Below are 16,590 nucleotides of genomic sequence, written 5' to 3'. Positions count from 1 at the left end.
TTGACTATCTTATGAGATTGAATGAAAGAAGTGAGAAGCAGTTAGGCGGGGGACTACCGAACGTGTCCATAGGACTACCCACATGAACTTTCACCTCTTAAATAACTGGTTAGTCTACCCCCACAAATCAAACTTAAATATCCAGGATGGGAGTAAACCTCTTGGCCAATAGAGACAACTCTAGTCGGATAACCAGAACATGTTTTCCTTTTCAAACAATATAACCATAACATGTTAGAAAAACAAATTTAATAGAGGGAGGAAACTTGATCGGTCACTTGACCCCACTAATTTCCAAAATTTTGACTCAAGTAGAAAAATGGGCTCAATTGCCACCACAGTGACAACAGCACCACCAACTGCCACCAATCATTCTGTGTATGCTTTCTATACGGGCTCTTAGAGATTATTCCAAGTTCTGGCTATAATTTTGGTAGTATATATTGGTTTTTAGGAAGTGGGCCAATATTCCTTTTTCTTAGCTTGTCCTTGACGGGTAATAATTATCAAAACATGTCATGGATAATCATTTTCCCTTTTCTTCTTCCTTCTTGTGCCTTTTTAAATTATTTTTTTTGGGGACAATTTCTCGATTTTTGGGTCATCCTTATTCAAGGACCAAGCTAATCTTCTTTGTATCATTCCAGTTTTATCGGATGTCTCCAAAGAGACTTTTTCGAATACTAGGTTGAATGTTAGCTGTGATATTAGATTGAAAAAAAACAACCCACCTAATTCTAGTTGATTGAAGAACTTCATCTATCCAAAAGTAGTAAAATTCAGACCAAAAGTAACAGGACTATGGAAACTAAAACACAATACTAATATCTCTGCGATGAATTACATCCAACTCTATCGACATAGATGTCGTAAATGGGAATAGCACCCATCACAGAGTTGTGATTACATACTACACACACTACACACAATTGGAACTTTCCAAATTATTACAATTATAAATATCGTTTTCTTCGATCATATTAGAAAGATCGAATTGTTACACTGAACATCATACCGCCTATCTCATGCATTAATGCATAAATCTTTTCATCATGAACTTTATACCTGGAAGAAGTATTCTGAAATTCCTAGAAACATAGCGTGTGGACTAGATTCACTAGATTCATTTAGGCGACTCCTCAATCTGCCAATAGATTCTACACCATACGCTTATTTTCTGGAAATTTTCAAGCTACTTTTCCGGGTATGTCCCAACTTTCTCATACTTGTAATCCCAAGGGAGATATGTCTATGGTTTTGCCTTCCATTTGAACATACCCCTCCTTCACTTGTGTAGATTCTCTCTTGTACACATACACACTTGATGCCCACAAAAATGCCCCTAAATTGAGTGCAGACAGGACCAGCAGAAACCCATAGTAGTAATCCAAGTGAGAGTCATTCAAGTTCCTTCCAATCCAACTTTTACTCCCTCCCCTCCCCGTAGTTTCATTCACCACTGTCACCAAAAAACTGTTCAAAAAATTCCCAACACCAATCCCGCTAGTGAAAAACGTCGTCCCGAGGCTTTGCATATCTTCTGGGGACTGGTCGTAGAAAAACTCCAGCAATCCAATACAATTAAATACATCAGCTATCCCAAGTAAAACATATTGTGGCAGTAGCCAAAATATGCTCATGGGGACGATGTCTTTAGGCCCGGTTTCGTTCACTCTTAACACATTCATGCGCTTTATTTCCACAGCATAGGCAACTGCAATGGCTATGATTTGGATGACAAATCCAATTCCTAGCCTTTGTAGGAGTGTGATGCCTCTGGGGTTTCCGGTCTTTTTACGCATGAACGGCACAAAGTAGCGGTCGTACATGGGTACAGAGAGGAGCATGGAGAGAGTGACGAAGCTGCTGAGGGAGGCGGCGGGGATTTTGAAGGTGGTACCGAGGCGGCTGTCCAAGGTGGTGCCCTGCTTGACAAAGAGGGTGTTGATTTGTGCCCAAATGGTGCTGGGGATTAGGGTCACTAGCCATATCAGGAGCATGCCCAGAACAAGCTTGGCTCCTTCCACTTGAGTCACTGTGCATGGAGTTTTGGAGGCACTACTAGGGCTGCCTTCCTTGATTGCAGCCTTGTCTAGGAATCTGAGGACATCATGGTAAGTTTACTTGGAATCACTAATAAATACCTATGCTGCTATGCAATTTAGCAGACAAATAAAAGCTTCCATAAAAAACTAACCAACCATACATTGAGTGGGTCTACACTCCAACGAACTGACATGGACAAATATATACATACATACTCTCTCTGTTCCAAAATGAGTGACCTTTTTGGGACTCCGTGTCATTTTAAAATGCTATATCGTTCGATTTATGAAGTTTTATGTGATTTTGAAAACTTTGTTTAATACAACTAATTATAAAATCTATCAAACAAGATTCATATTGCATATTTTTTTACATTCATATTGAAAAATATAAGCAATTGAAATGACACGCTTTCCCAAAAAGGTCACTCATTTTGGAAAGGAGGGAGTACAAGAGATGGTGGGTTCCACTTTCAAATGAATCTACATATTATATGTAGGATTTACTAGAGTCAGGAGAATACCTACTGTTGCAGCAAGGATTATGATTGGATAGAGCAAGAAGTGGGCCATATAGTACATTCCAAGAGAAATACAATGAAAAGAAAAGATGGAAAAATAAAATATCGGCAACAAAACTGTCTTTCTATCTTTTACGATTGGGTTGGAAATGAGGAGATTTGTCCTCGAGACATTACATGTTTAATCACCAATAAATGACTAGCACAACTAGTTTCAGTTTCTTGTGTTTCATGCCACAGGCAAGTTCAAGATTCAAACATAGTAATGCTGTAGCTACTCGATTACAGATTGATTAACTTCTTTTGTATAGCTTAGAAATGGCGGAGCCAGGATTTTGACCCCGGGAACCGGCTTAATCGACATATATTTTTCATCAAAACATAAACTTATAATAAGGTTTTTGCTTTCCTATACATTACATTTGTACATTGAAATGATTCTAGCCTAATGAAATTAAAGTATACTAATCATTTTGTTTTTTTCTTTAGGCTACTTCAACTGTCACGAGCTTATTTTTTATTTATGAAAGAAATTGAGAATTGAGGTAAAATAACTGGTTTTTTATCAAGTCAAATCAAAATTATTAAAATTATAAGTATACATGAATAATTATCAATAATGTTCAAAATCAGGTGTATAGAAAATACAAATTTTAAAACTTGGATGCTCGGGGAGCCGGGGCCCCCCGAGCCCCAACATAGCTCCGCCTCTGTAGCTTAGAAAAAGAAAGCATCTGAGTAGTCTTTCAGGAGAGTTTCATAGTCTAAAGACTTCTAGTCCAGAGTCTATAAGCAATTCTATAGCCCAATATAACTTTCACACCAGCATTTATAATGTACAATGATTTCTTAGAACTTAGAAGGACCATCTCATTGATGATGGATTTTGTACCTTCATATTTGAGGCCACAAATGAATGTCACATGTATGTTTTGTTTCGTTGTCAGAGAGTAGGGCGGTGGGGGAGGTCTTCAATTCCATTGTGACATCCTCTGTTTCAGGACCAACTTGGTGAATAGACACTGACCCTTCATTAAGACAAGACTGGAAAGTACTGCTTGTGAACAGTGCACATGAGAGCTATTGATTAAAGGACTGCACCCTTTCCCCCATGATACAGGAGATACCCTAGTCATACAGGGTATTTGCACATGAATCGGAATTTGTTTGTCCTCTCACCCACTACCTTATGCACCAAAAATATTCAAGACCAAAGGCACAATGGGTCTGGAGCACCAATTCAATTACATTGACATGGTGCTCCCAATACAGTAGTACTGTGAAGTACTAATGGGAATGTGTGGTGTCGACCAACCCATTTTGTTTGCACCCACTTGGTATGCTGATATGGCGCGGGCAAACAGAGTAAAAATCTCGTGATGAGTGGAGCTGAACTAACCCGCTTTGATCGCACCAAACACAGTATGCTGACTGACATGGTACTCCAAACCAAAAGAATATCAATCAAGTGATTGGTAGAGCCGATCTAACCCACCTTTAGTGTGGGTGGAAAAAATTGGTCACGCAAGTTACTCCTCTGGTGCATAGGCAATTGTGGTACTGAGAGGATAAAGAATAACTTTGCAGGTCCAGGACTACAGATTCCTTCTAATACCAGTCCATATCCTTTCAGTAAATGGGACTTGAGCATTTGGTTCAATTAAAGGTCGTAATGTCACCATCTATATTCCTTTGTTTTTTCTGGTTCCGGTCCAGTGGGAGGCCGTAGGTGCAATAAGGGGCGCAAAACTCAGAACTGTTTATCTCCTAGTGTAAGCGTAAGGGTTCTAACAGCCAACTTGGCCCAGTTAGTTTCATCTCCTAGATTCAAAGGCAGAACCAAAAAATTGGGATTGTGGGGTAAAAAACTTGCATCTAGAAAATATAAAATTGTCAAATTTTAGTGTTTTAGTGGGGTTAAAATCATGGTGCTTCAGGGCAATTTAAGTGGCCTAAATGGTCAATGCAAATAATAAACCCAAGAAGCTTTGAAAAAAGTACTAAGAATGGTAGTAAAAATCAAACTCACTTGAAAATTGGAGTGTGGTGGACTTGGCGTTTTCCGGTATCAATATAGTGTTGCCACTCGAACTCATGAAGCTCAGACGAGTGGCTAGGGACACTGAGTTTTCTGTTGGCAAATGCAGCAGTAGCGACTTTAAGTAGGTCCCCAGCAGGGCTCCTAGTCTTCCTAACTTTGTGCCTGTAAGTTGGCGTCCCAAAGTAGAATATGAGGAGAGATAATATAAGGCCAACTGTTGGGATACCGTACCCTAATCCCCACCCCAAATTCTCTTGAATGTAGACAAGGGCAAGGGTGGCCATGAGTGCACCGATGAACGAGCTGAACATCCACCAGTTGAAGAAGGAGGCTTTGAGAGTTTTCTCATGGGGGTTGTAATCATCAAACTGGTCTGCGCCAAAGGTGGAGATGTTCGGCTTGGTTCCACCAGCCCCAACTGCTATGATGTAGAGAGCGGAGTAGAAGAATGCAGTTTGTGAAGGAGAGGCCTTATCGCAAACTCCATTTGCACATGCTGGCTTCCAGAATTTGATTGATACTGCCATTGTCAGAAGTATCATTCCCTGTTCAGATGATTGTAAAACTGAGACGGTTACTCTTTTTTTTGTAAGATAGTCACATTTTCAGATACAAGAAAAGTTCACAGAAAGTGTCCAGAAATGTGGTGTATTTTACTTCAATAACTCGGAATCAGGCCTAATAGACCAACTAATTTTAGGGGACTAATCTCACCGTTCACAAGCGAAGGACCCAATTAAAGGCGGGGCAAAGTCCCATGTAGGTTGGCCCAACACTAGAACTGATAGCGTGCGGGTGGGAATCGAACCCGAGACCAAACGCTTCCTGAAGCCTTGTTCTACTGGTCTAGAAATGCAGTGTTGCCATCCTGGTGGATTGTTTGGGCATTCAAAATGAATGCAGCACTATGCAGCATTTCGAACATTTTTTAGGGAAACCAGTTGGGTGTACCTCTGAATGGATTTTTTCAGTCAATTCAGAGCCATAACTATACCGAGCTGGATAGTAAATGTTCCAGAAAAATCGAGGAAATTGGTTGCCATGTACTTTCAAGACACCATAGATTTCCCCTCGTGCTGAATTGGATTTATGCACATGCAAATCCAAGACCCAAATACAACCTTAATAGTAGTTCCTCAACATGTTATGAGAGTAAAATGGGAGCGAATGTTTATCCAAAAAATCTCTGATACGACCTGTGGAGGGGAATAGAAATCTAATTACAGGCCGTTGCAACACTTCACCAACCTTTTATCACAATAATGCTGATACTATGTTGTTTTCAACTACGAAAACAAAATAGACGTCCTTTCTGATCAATTCAAACTCATTTTCAATTCTTTTCCTGTCAACTCAAGATTTAAAAGAAAGTAATTATGCATACTGTGGTTGCAACGAGAAGGAGTTGTAATTACCACACAAAGCTCAACACAAATCACAAACTTGTGGATAACCTAAATGCATATCATTTCATGCATTCAATTGGTCATTCATTGGTCCCCACGGGCATAAATCAAAAGACTTATTGGCCCAAACTGAAACACAAGCCAACTAGGTGGTTTAGTCTCTTTCAAACAAATTTCAGAAGTCCTTAAAAATTGTTCACAACAAAATTGATTCTGATAACTGCAAACCAAAAAAAGCCATTAATAATGTAACCGGACCACATGGCATAAATGGTTCAGCAAGATGATGCACACAAGAAAATTGTTTGGGTTCTAGAGGAGAAATGAAAGATGGTTTTTGAAGGTTAACAAATGATCAGTAACATACCATGACATAAATGAGAGATGACAATGTGAAGGTCCAAAAGCGACCAAGGTAAGAATCTGATATATAGGCGCCTAGGATTGGCGTCAGCCACACCCATCCTGACCAGTTATTCACATTTCTCACAGATGAGACTGTGTCTTCATGAAGTCGGGTCGTCAAGTAAACCACTAAATTCGAAGCTATTCCATAGAAGGCCATCCTCTCAAATGCTTCATAGCCTGCAAAAGCAAAAGGCCATGGTCTATCATCATGGAGAGCTTCGTTCAGAACAAAGTACAAAAATCCATCCATTTATGATAAAGGATGAGGTTTTCCTCCAACTCAAGGTGCAAAAAAGTCTTGAATTTTATCGGATAGGAACAAATGGAAAATTTGTGGTTTGAACTCTATAGATTTTGTTTGGATTTTGATTTTGGGGAGAGATTTATGTTAGGAAAGGTTAATGTAAGAAAAGAACAAATAGAAAAGCTAAAATTATTTCTTTGGCTTCTTTGTTAGTTTCTTTTCTTTCAATAAATCTCTTGTCAAATTTACGATCCAATCGCGGATCAAAAAAAAAAAAAAAATTTACGATCCAATCACAACTTTCAGCGGATATGGTTTATGTAATGACCTTATACTTTAGTAGCGCTGTATTTGTTTATCAAGTATGGTCAAAGGAAACTGGATAAAATAGCTGTGAACTTGTGATTGGCTGTTCAAGAATTTACTAGTTAACCCAGAAATAAAATGGAATAAAAAAACTAAAACAAGAAAGTTGATTAGAGAGAAGATAATACCAACAAGGAAAGCACAAGCTTTCCATTTGCCAGTTTTCGAAGCCAGGACGGGGTGGCCATGAAGATCAACAGTGCCATCTTGAGTGTAGTCTTTGGCTTCCATTGGAGAAAATTTTGAGAGGTTTGGTGGCAATAGAGAGAGAGAGAGAGAGAGAGAGAGAGAGAGAGCACTGAGCTAAGAGAAGATAGTAGTTCTGGAATGCAGTGGCTGCAACGTTTGCTATAAGTAGGCAGTGCAACTAGGACCGGGCTTACCAGAACAGCCGGTATCAGAGAACCCACATTCAATTCACCAATTCCATGCATCACTTTTGGTATTAATGGTTATTTTGGCAATTGGAGCCCACTTCCAGAAACCATTGGACCTAAATTTAGTAATGCTAAGAACATTCTTACTTCACCACCCATTTTTGTTTACAGATTATTTGATGAGTCCATCATCACATGGTAGGTTTAACCATTAGTTGTGCGTATAAAGTGGTGTAAAATGGTTGTTCCTAATTTTTGCCTAATTAAGACTAAAGCAAAACTACATGCCCCGATCATGCGCGAAGATCTTGGCATAACTCATTCTTACTTCACCGCGGGAGCACTGGGAGTGGGGAGTTTCTGAATTAGTGCACATTTTGCATGTATCAATTTTCAAATTATAAGTGCGACTTTAGCTGATCTCATATTCACCTCCTCATCAGCCCCGATCACCCTACTATACAGTATGCGAAAGATGTGTTTAGCTCCTGAATTTTGTGGATGCTATGGAATTATGTGTTTTTTTTTTCCTTTGACTGAGTTAAAGAAAATACAAAATAAAAAGGCAGCCCTGCACAATAAAAGAAGACAATACACCTAAAGTACCTCCGAGAAGGGTCTTAAATTTTGAAAAAGAGAGAATAGTTTATACTTAGCATGAAGGTTTAAGTTGCCTTTTTACATCAAATGGGATCATACTCTTTTTTTTTTGGTGAGGAGGGTGTCTGGTGCTTTTGCCCGACAAATCTGTGCGTACTTGAAGTCCCTCGTATATATTACACATGTTCCATGTAATACCAGAGTAACCAGATGTAAGCCCAAGAGGTAGCTTAAGTGAAAGTGAAGAATGAAATATTAAACCCATTACTATGCCTATGAATCTATGATAGTCATGACCTCTAGCCAACTCGATCAATCTTGTTGGTTTCCAGACATGTTTACCTTTTGGCACCTTTGAAGACCTTTGTAAACCATCCTCCGCGTCACAGCTGAAGAGGCGAATTACTATGTGGCTTACAGATCACCTGAAAGTTATCTCTGTCACGGTGGCAGGTTCACAATTGGCAATTGAATTAATCAGAACTTCATTATGAGCGAGTTGAATGAAATACTGCAAAAGTTGACTCTAAAAAGCTAAAAATACCAGTTAACATTCCATTGAGCACTCAAGTAAGTTACATTCAACATTCCATTGAGCACTTCGATCGGAACAAACTATAAGGGAGCCTCTTACCAAATTATTGACCAGGCAATGGACCACAGTCTCCTTAGGCCAAGCAATGTGGAAAAGCATTGGGTGAGACATGCACGAACCAGCATTAGTATAAATGCAAATTGGGAGAATGACTGTTTTGGAATCATCAAGGACGAAAGAATCTAAGAGGTCAATGCAGTGCCAATATCAGTACATATAATTGGTGTCAAGTTGCATTGTCTTTATCCAAAGGTCATATCTTAGATTTTCACCCACCTATTTGGCTCATCAGAGAATAACAATATAAACCCTTACCTATTACTAGAGATTATCGATAACAAGTATATTTATATGCACACACCTAGATCACCACATAAACAATACCATGAAATTTATTTGATCTATACATGTAATACAAGTTTACCAGGGTTAGCAAACTTAGAGTTCAATAGTCCCACCCCCGCCCACATGCTATGGCCCAGTAACGCACACAGAAAAATTAGGGTTCAATATCTCCATGTTAATACAACTAACAAAAACTGTTGCATGGCAGTGAGGGCAGTGGCAACAGCAACCCAACCATATATGGCTCATCTCAATATGGGACCACATTCTAGACTAGGTCCAAAACCTAGGTGTATTAGATTCCTCTTCAACATTGCACATTAAGAAATAATTGCCCAATATGATTGAAAGGTTTCATATGAAGACTTGTCTACAAGTCACAAGTGGCTGACCTTCTGTTGCTTCTCTCCAACCACAAACCTTCCAGACTAGGTTCAACAAGAAATCACAGGCATCAATTTAGTTGTCAAGTCATCGGGTGGTTAGTCAAAAGGGTTGAAGGTATATTCGCTGTTCAAGATGTTACAGAGAGTAATTTTAGATTTGAAATCACACACATCAGTTACTTGTAAATGGCTTATCCTTTGAGATGCTGCAGATAGTATTTTCCAAAATATATGGGAGTAAAGACCATTGAAAGAAAATGATGTTCCACCTATAGGACAAATTTCCAGGCTATTCATGGGTATCTATTTGGCATCTCGAAAACCCTTTGCTTACAACTGAACTGAAGTACTGAACTATCAAACAAGATTGATAATGAGTTGTAAATGTGTTGGCATATTGCAACTTGGAGCTTGGGCAAGAAGAAAGGGTAACTGTTTGAGAATGTTGAAGTTGACATGGACTCAAAAGGACATCCACTAATCTCATTGTAAATAAGTTTCCAGCCATTTGAACTCAAAGTCCAATGACAGATGATGTATTTAGGTCTCCTTTGAGAATGGAGCTAGTTATCATGATCACATAATTTTACTCACTTGGAAGCTACAAAGATTTTCCTCCAAACATATTGATCAAATTTGTAATTTCTTTATCACTATGAAGTATCAATGGATGGTTTACAGGATGGGGCGGAGAAGTTAATCTTTATTTCTAGTCTAGAGTACACTGTCACGGTCTAATCAAGCTAAGATGTGGCACCACTGGGGAATCATTTATTTAACCCTGAAATTCTTATGCACAGAACGGGGTTTGGAAGAAAAGAAACATCAGGTGAAAGCAAGTCTATATGGGACTGAGAACTTTATAAACAATAAAAATTATATCTAATATTGTAATGTGTGACTGAGAAAACACGTACATCAATACTATATGCGGGCCTATATATAGAAAGCACAGTCGCCCCACCCAGTATATTGCAGTGACCTAAAAATTCGGGTAATCGGTTGCTGATTCAGCCTTGAGATAAGCAACATAAAATTATTACAGGCCTTCAACTTGTTGACCTAATGGAAAATGAAGACCAAAAGCATGAGGTCAACTTTGGGTACAGAGCTACAGTACCACAAAGAAAGTGCACCAATGGCGGCCAATAACAGTAATTTTTGATACTCCGGTCACATCCTCATATGTTATGTCTCATGACTCCCCTGTTCCTTGTCCGGTCCTGATTAAGTGCTTGCCGACACCATGATGGTTGATGGCTGTGGACACCTGTGGTCTAAGCATCTTTTTCTTTCCTCAGATAAAAAGTTGTGGTGCATATTAAGCTGATCAACAAGAGAACCACCATCAAGCTTTTAGGTGATAGATAGCATCATGCGTTGGACGTATAACTAAACTAGCTTAACAGCATCACTCTTTATACAGCAGCCCAGGTGAACACCTTCAATCATCCAGCCTGTGTTTGTCTGGCTCGATCAATGTTGCTTGCAATTTCATTTCACTTCTTCCAGTAATCATCAACATAAAAGTCAGGAGTATCAATGCAGAACGGGCTCAACTAGAAAACCCGGAGAGTGCTCGCAAACATTTGGTCAGTGTCACCAGCAAGAAAATACTTTTCTCGTTTGTGGTTTGCTTAGCCTAGTGACCGCTTCTACACCCCTAGTCACTGATTCACAGGAAATCAGGACCCATCAAACATACCAAAATGGGGCACAAAATTAGTAACAGGTACTTGACACGATCATACAGGGATAAGCTTCAAGAGTTAGTTAGCTAGCTTTAGTTTTTGGGAGAAAAACCTCAATTTGCTTTAGAATAGAAGGATTCAGAATCTAGGCATGGTACCTTGTTAAATTTGAGACTGGCACCGCACAGACCGACAAAAATTGGACTTGGTCATATAGACAATTTGTACAGCTTGACTTACCTTTCAGCCCAACCGGTATCCAAATAGCCTTTCAACATTATTGTATTCAAATTTCAAGGGCCCAAAATAGCCTTTTACCATTATTATTGAATACATTGCTACAAGTATCTAACCAAACCCATCAACCACAATGCCAACCACCCAGAATGGAGTACAACAAAACTAGCCTTGTTGGCAAAGGTTGAAAGTCGATTCATCAAATCCCCGAGTTTTGGTCTATTATCCAAATGACATTTAAGCTAAACTTGAAGTACCGTGTCAACTACCGGTAAGCATACCATGACCGACGACAGAACTGGGCAACTAACAAAAATCAAAGCAACCTGAAACTGATAAATAAACATTTCACAATCATTCCATAAATAATAAATAAAATGTATACACAATCCACTTGTAGGTCTAGCACGTGGCCAATAAGACGATGAAAGCAAAACCCAAAAATAAAATAAATTCAAGCCACAATGAAACCAAAAGGCAGTAAGGCACACGCAAGCATCTATAACATACAGATACACAAGAGAATACCAGAAAGAGGGTTTAGTGCATTCTTGAATTTAGTTTTGACTTGGGGTATTCAATTTCGAAATCGGTGCAGTGGGAAGGGAAGCAGAGAACTTGCGATCGGAAAGGGGCAGCATCTCCCAATCCCTCATTCATCTTCCATTTGATTTCAATTTTGCGAGAGAAAGTTAGGTAACCGGTCACAGAGAGTTTCTTTTGGCGATAAAACTACTATCTAGTTTCTTATGGCGGGAAAATTGCTGAAGTTGAAACGCCAGGAGAAAACTTTTGTGCGACTGGACTGGACACCTCGGGGACGTAGTGCTCCAAACTCATTTTTCAGCACGCATTGTGATGAGAGTAAAGAAAGACAAGGAATGAGCGCTCTTGGTCAGGCGTATACGATAACCCAAATGGCGTCGTTCTGCTTAAATGTTCTCGGCCATCCAACCATAAATCTATGTTAATGTGCTCCCACTTTCAGCTCAGGATAGGCAACGGCTGAAGTGATCCTTCCGGTTTCTGGTGTTTGGCCTTAATTTGCTGGCAAGTAAGACACGTCAATGTGAATCTCGCAACGTCCGCCGTAATGTAATGTAGAGAGAGTTTGAAGGGGAGTGGAGAGATAAGGTGGATAAGATAAATACAAAAAGATTTTTTTTTCAAGTAACAAATAAATAGATTATTATCCCCTTTTTTTTTTTTTTTTACTAGGTGGTTATCAGGAGGTTAGAAACACTTTAAATATTTTAATTAATCCTCGTAATCAAAAATATATGTAAATATTAACCTTATTAACCTAATTTTCAAAAAATCTAATTTTTTTTACAACAAAACCCTAAACCCTAAATCCTTAACCCTAAATCCTAATCCCAAGCCCTAAACTCCTCAACTATTCGAGGAAATTATAGATGCAACAGTTATTTGTAATGCCTCTCACATATATCGGATCTTCAATATACGTAGTTGTTTGTATGTGTAGGTCTCACCCCATATGAGAGGAACATTACAAATAATTGTCATGTCGGAAAAAAATTCCACCCTCCGGGGGATTAGAAAGTGAGAAGAAAATATGTTTTCTTTGGCGAACATTTGGTATGTAATTGTCCCTGGAAAATAAGATGCATTTCCCTTTCCTTGTCCTTTTTCCCATGACGAATTACACCCAAAGTAGCTGTATCGAGAGAACAGGATTAAAATTGCACTGGTGGCATCTCTTTTAACATGTGTTCTACATCCACATCAAAACTGGTTTCTATCTTTCCATTTCTAACTTCCTCTGACATTCATGTAAGAGTCACAAAGGCAACTAAAAGAGTCATGAAAATCCACATTTCTTTATAATTATATCTGCTGATACAATTGAAGCAACTAGCCCTTTTGAACTCATCAAGAATCATACTATTTAGTACAGACAACATTTTCAAGGAGAAAAAGGAGGCTGGTATGAATGAAAAAATGACTTGTATCCCACAAACCTTCATTTAGCCAAACATTCAAAGGCCTACTACTTCTTCAGTACCATCTACCGGGACTCATAAATGTCAAAAGGTGACCGGCCAAATCATCCCAGCTCTCTTTCCTCCTCTTGGATGACACGAAAGGTAATTCTCTCCGTAAACTGCTGGAACTATACCCTTCCTCATTTATTTCATCGAAGGTTCCATATGCAGAAGGTGAGTAAGCTTCCGGAACATCTAGTGCTACAGCCCTTCGTAAGGCTGCCTTGTACTCCCATTGTGTTCTCTGGCGAGAGAGACCTGCCGCTGCATCCTCTGCTGCGCCGGAATCTCCATAATCTGTTCTGTCTCCATCATTAACTAAATTCAAAGAAAATCATGACCCAAAGCCACAAAAGACAAATACAAAATCAATAGTTGTGGGCAAGAAAAAGGGAAAAGCAAAGGCGGAAAATTATTGACCATCTGAACATGACAATCTATTAGTTCAGAACTAGAAGAGACACAAGGTAAAACCATGCAGTGCATATATAGGAGGGCAAGAAAAGAGAACTTTAAATGCTGTTTATGTTTCACATACAACGAAGACTAGTACATTTACATATGGTAATGGGCATACTAAGCTGAGGGGAAGGCCTAAATTGCCACGAGACGGTGTTGTAACAAGAAATAAATTGGTAAATTTAACGGAACATATGACCCTTGGTATAAAAAATTGGCGGCCATGATGCGGAAGGTTTTGGGCTTACCAAATCCAAGTGATCTAAGTGAACAAAAAAATAAGATTTACGTAGCCGACTCCAATTGATTGGGACACAAGGCTCGGTTTTGTTTAGAAAGAAATGGTGAAACATAATTTACGTAGCTGACTTGAATAGAATGGGAAACAAGGCTAAGTTTGGTTTGGTTTCTATGGTTTGAACACGCGACTTGTATATTTTAGTTATTAGCACATCCCAACTTCCAATATAAATACCTACTCTCGTACTAATGAGGAATCTGCCAATCCATGTAACCAAATTCATTTCTTACTGGCAGAATTCCCCTCCTATTTTCTTTCCTCCTACCCGATAGGCATAAATGTTGCTTTAATAGGTACCTGCCAAATGGTTCCCAAGGATTACTATGAAACTTACATCAAGAGCCCTTTGGGATTCTCTCTCTATCCGAATAATGGCATGGTCAGAAGTCAAGTTGCAAGACAGGACTAGGTGCTCAAATCTCCCATCAACCAGTACCGATGTCCTCACCATTGGGCGAATTTTTCGTAACCTGCAAACACAGGTCTTGTGTCATATAATCTGTATGGATATATATGATTGGCTTGGGAGTATGTCTAATTTTCCCCGTGACAACTCGAAAAGTTGGTAGAACACAACCAATAGAATATCATCGCTAAGGATCACATGACTGATACCAGTATGGACATGTAGAATGGGACTCCGTGGAAAGAGGCAGATGGTAAGATGTAGCTCATACGCGGTCAGTTGGATCTGGCTTTCCAATAGGATAGCCAAACCAACCCAGCTGGCTGGTCAATCTCAGAGATCTTATCGGCCGGCAAACCGGAGACGGATGACCACAGTCCCGACCTTACCAGCACCAGAGGTGTACTAATCAATGATCCCCCGAAACCTATTTTCTTTTGCTTTAGTCCAGAAAAGGCCTCCATCACTAAAGAGAAGGCCTCTTCGTTCAAAAGCCAGAAGTAGCCTTTCAGCACCTTCCTTGAGGGTGAAACTCTTTCTTTACTCGCGTCGAAGAAAGAATCAGCAACATCAAAGTATATTCATGCCCTTAAAATTGTAACGAAGTCGCAGAAACAAAACTGTGTTAGGGGACAAACGGAGTAAATGGACTATATAATATCCCCCGACAAACGGCCCTTGGGATATATTCCTGCATCTTCCCCAGCTTCTCAGTTTCTTACGGTCTAAGTCTTTTCCTATTGTCTCAAATCATGAAAGATGGCTTGGTGTTCAAATTTTGCAAGAAACCCGTGTATACCTGAAGGGCTTCCGCACAATAATGTGATACAGACGACTAGGTGCATAGATCTGCCTAGGATTTTTAAGCATCTTCTCGTCTAGTGTGCATGTATCCTTCAGGCATAGTATGCATAATAAGCTTGGCAAACTGTTGAAGTAGAGGCAGAAACAGCTTCATCAGTATTTTGACTGAATACTTGAGGCGCTATTGCATTAAAGTTCTCCACTCAATTTAGAAACAAAAAGCCCACACTCAAATACAGAAATCTAATGGATGGATCTTTAGCAGTTGGAAGTAGGATTCAAGAAAGGTATAACCTTCCGATTAGCTTCATCTAGATGCATTTCGATCCTAAAAAGTGGGGATGTCTTGCTCTCTGAGCAATATAGTGTAACTGTTAAATTGTTAGGGGTTATTTTGTCATGTATATTTTACATAGGAGTATATTTGTACTTGTACCTTTGTCCATATATATACAAAGTGTGTGAGAGAGAAACCCAAGTTTGTGGGCTCTCCTTTTTTCACAATGTTAGCCCAAAGGTTTCTATGGAATACCTTATTGATTTTGATGATAACAAAATATATGTTTTATTGAAAAGAAATATAATTAATATTGTGATATTTGGAATACCTTAATGTTTATTTTGTAGGATTTGGTTGAAGGGCACATGGGAAGATTGCTACACCAAATCACTATCTTCAATGGTCAAAATAAATTGAAAGGAGGAAGATTAAGGACAAATCTTCTCCTATTTTTTAATTAGCTACAAGGGATTTTATGGAAAGCAAAATGCTAATCAATGAGGAAGATTAAAGATTACTTGGAGCTTCATTGTTCCTAACGGCTAGTTGAAATTTGGATGGAAGAATTAATGGAGGAGATAAATTAGGAGGAAAGAAATCAAGTTTGGGGGTTGATTCTTTCCATCTGCTATTTTGGTTCTTGAAGGATAAATACTAAAAAAGAAGGAAGACAAGGGTGCAGAGAGAACTCTTGAAGAAAATTGCTGTGAGCCATCACTTGAAAATCTATCAATCATATTTTGAGCTTTCATCTTGATATCTTTACATTTGTGTGAGAGAGTTCTTATTTTGATCTTTATTGTAAAAGGGATTGTACACCCTTATTCATACTTTTGTGAGTGATTACTTTTTGTGAGTGGTTTTGGAGAGAAAATCACTTGGTGATTAGGTGTGACTAGCACCGGAGTCAAAATTAGTCGGAGCGATTGGAGATAGATTGCTCGTTGTAAAGGTTGTCTAGCACCCGCGAAGCTAGAAGATTGTAACTATTGGAGATAGTGCAGCAAATTCCGAGTTGGACACTTGGGAAGTGGACTAGGCCGTGAAGTTACGGACCGAACCACTATAAATC

General features: G+C 39.1%; 2 protein-coding genes and 1 non-coding gene across 6 annotated transcripts; all 3 read right to left on the bottom strand.

Annotated features, from left to right (window-relative positions):
* Window positions 1-564: 564 nt before the first annotated feature.
* Window positions 565-672, bottom strand: LOC131321546 (U6 spliceosomal RNA). The gene has a single exon (XR_009198577.1). It is a non-coding gene; the product is annotated as a U6 spliceosomal RNA (small nuclear RNA).
* A 132-nt stretch (window positions 673-804) lies between these two features.
* LOC131320618 (protein NRT1/ PTR FAMILY 5.1) lies at window positions 805-8,492 on the bottom strand. Of its 2 annotated transcripts, none has more exons than XM_058351366.1 (4): window positions 8,351-8,492; window positions 6,381-6,598; window positions 4,596-5,152; window positions 805-2,100 (listed from the first exon to the last, which is right to left on the bottom strand). In XM_058351366.1, the coding sequence occupies exons 2-4, from the start codon at window positions 6,576-6,578 to the stop codon at window positions 1,221-1,223; spliced, it is 1,635 nt and encodes a 544-aa protein (XP_058207349.1). In that variant the 5' UTR covers window positions 6,579-6,598; window positions 8,351-8,492; the 3' UTR covers window positions 805-1,220. The 2 variants fall into 2 exon arrangements, with proteins under 2 accessions (XP_058207349.1, XP_058207348.1); XM_058351365.1 differs by lacking the exon at window positions 8,351-8,492 and adding an exon at window positions 7,160-7,365.
* Window positions 8,493-12,883: 4,391 nt separating this feature from the next.
* On the bottom strand, window positions 12,884-15,736 carry LOC131320616 (uncharacterized). 3 transcript variants are annotated; one of them, XM_058351364.1, is made up of 3 exons: window positions 15,234-15,736; window positions 14,363-14,498; window positions 12,884-13,586 (listed from the first exon to the last, which is right to left on the bottom strand). In XM_058351364.1, the coding sequence occupies exons 1-3, from the start codon at window positions 15,302-15,304 to the stop codon at window positions 13,470-13,472; spliced, it is 324 nt and encodes a 107-aa protein (XP_058207347.1). In that variant the 5' UTR covers window positions 15,305-15,736; the 3' UTR covers window positions 12,884-13,469. The 3 variants fall into 3 exon arrangements, with proteins under 3 accessions (XP_058207347.1, XP_058207346.1, XP_058207345.1); XM_058351363.1 differs by lacking the exon at window positions 14,363-14,498; XM_058351362.1 differs by lacking the exon at window positions 14,363-14,498 and having other exon boundaries at window positions 12,884-13,570.
* Between the last annotated feature and the right edge of the window lie 854 nt (window positions 15,737-16,590).

The sequence above is a fragment of the Rhododendron vialii genome, chromosome 3a (genome assembly GCF_030253575.1).
Source record: "Rhododendron vialii isolate Sample 1 chromosome 3a, ASM3025357v1".
Classification (NCBI taxonomy): Eukaryota; Viridiplantae; Streptophyta; class Magnoliopsida; order Ericales; family Ericaceae; genus Rhododendron; species Rhododendron vialii.
This window is presented reverse-complemented; position numbering and strand designations above follow the sequence as displayed.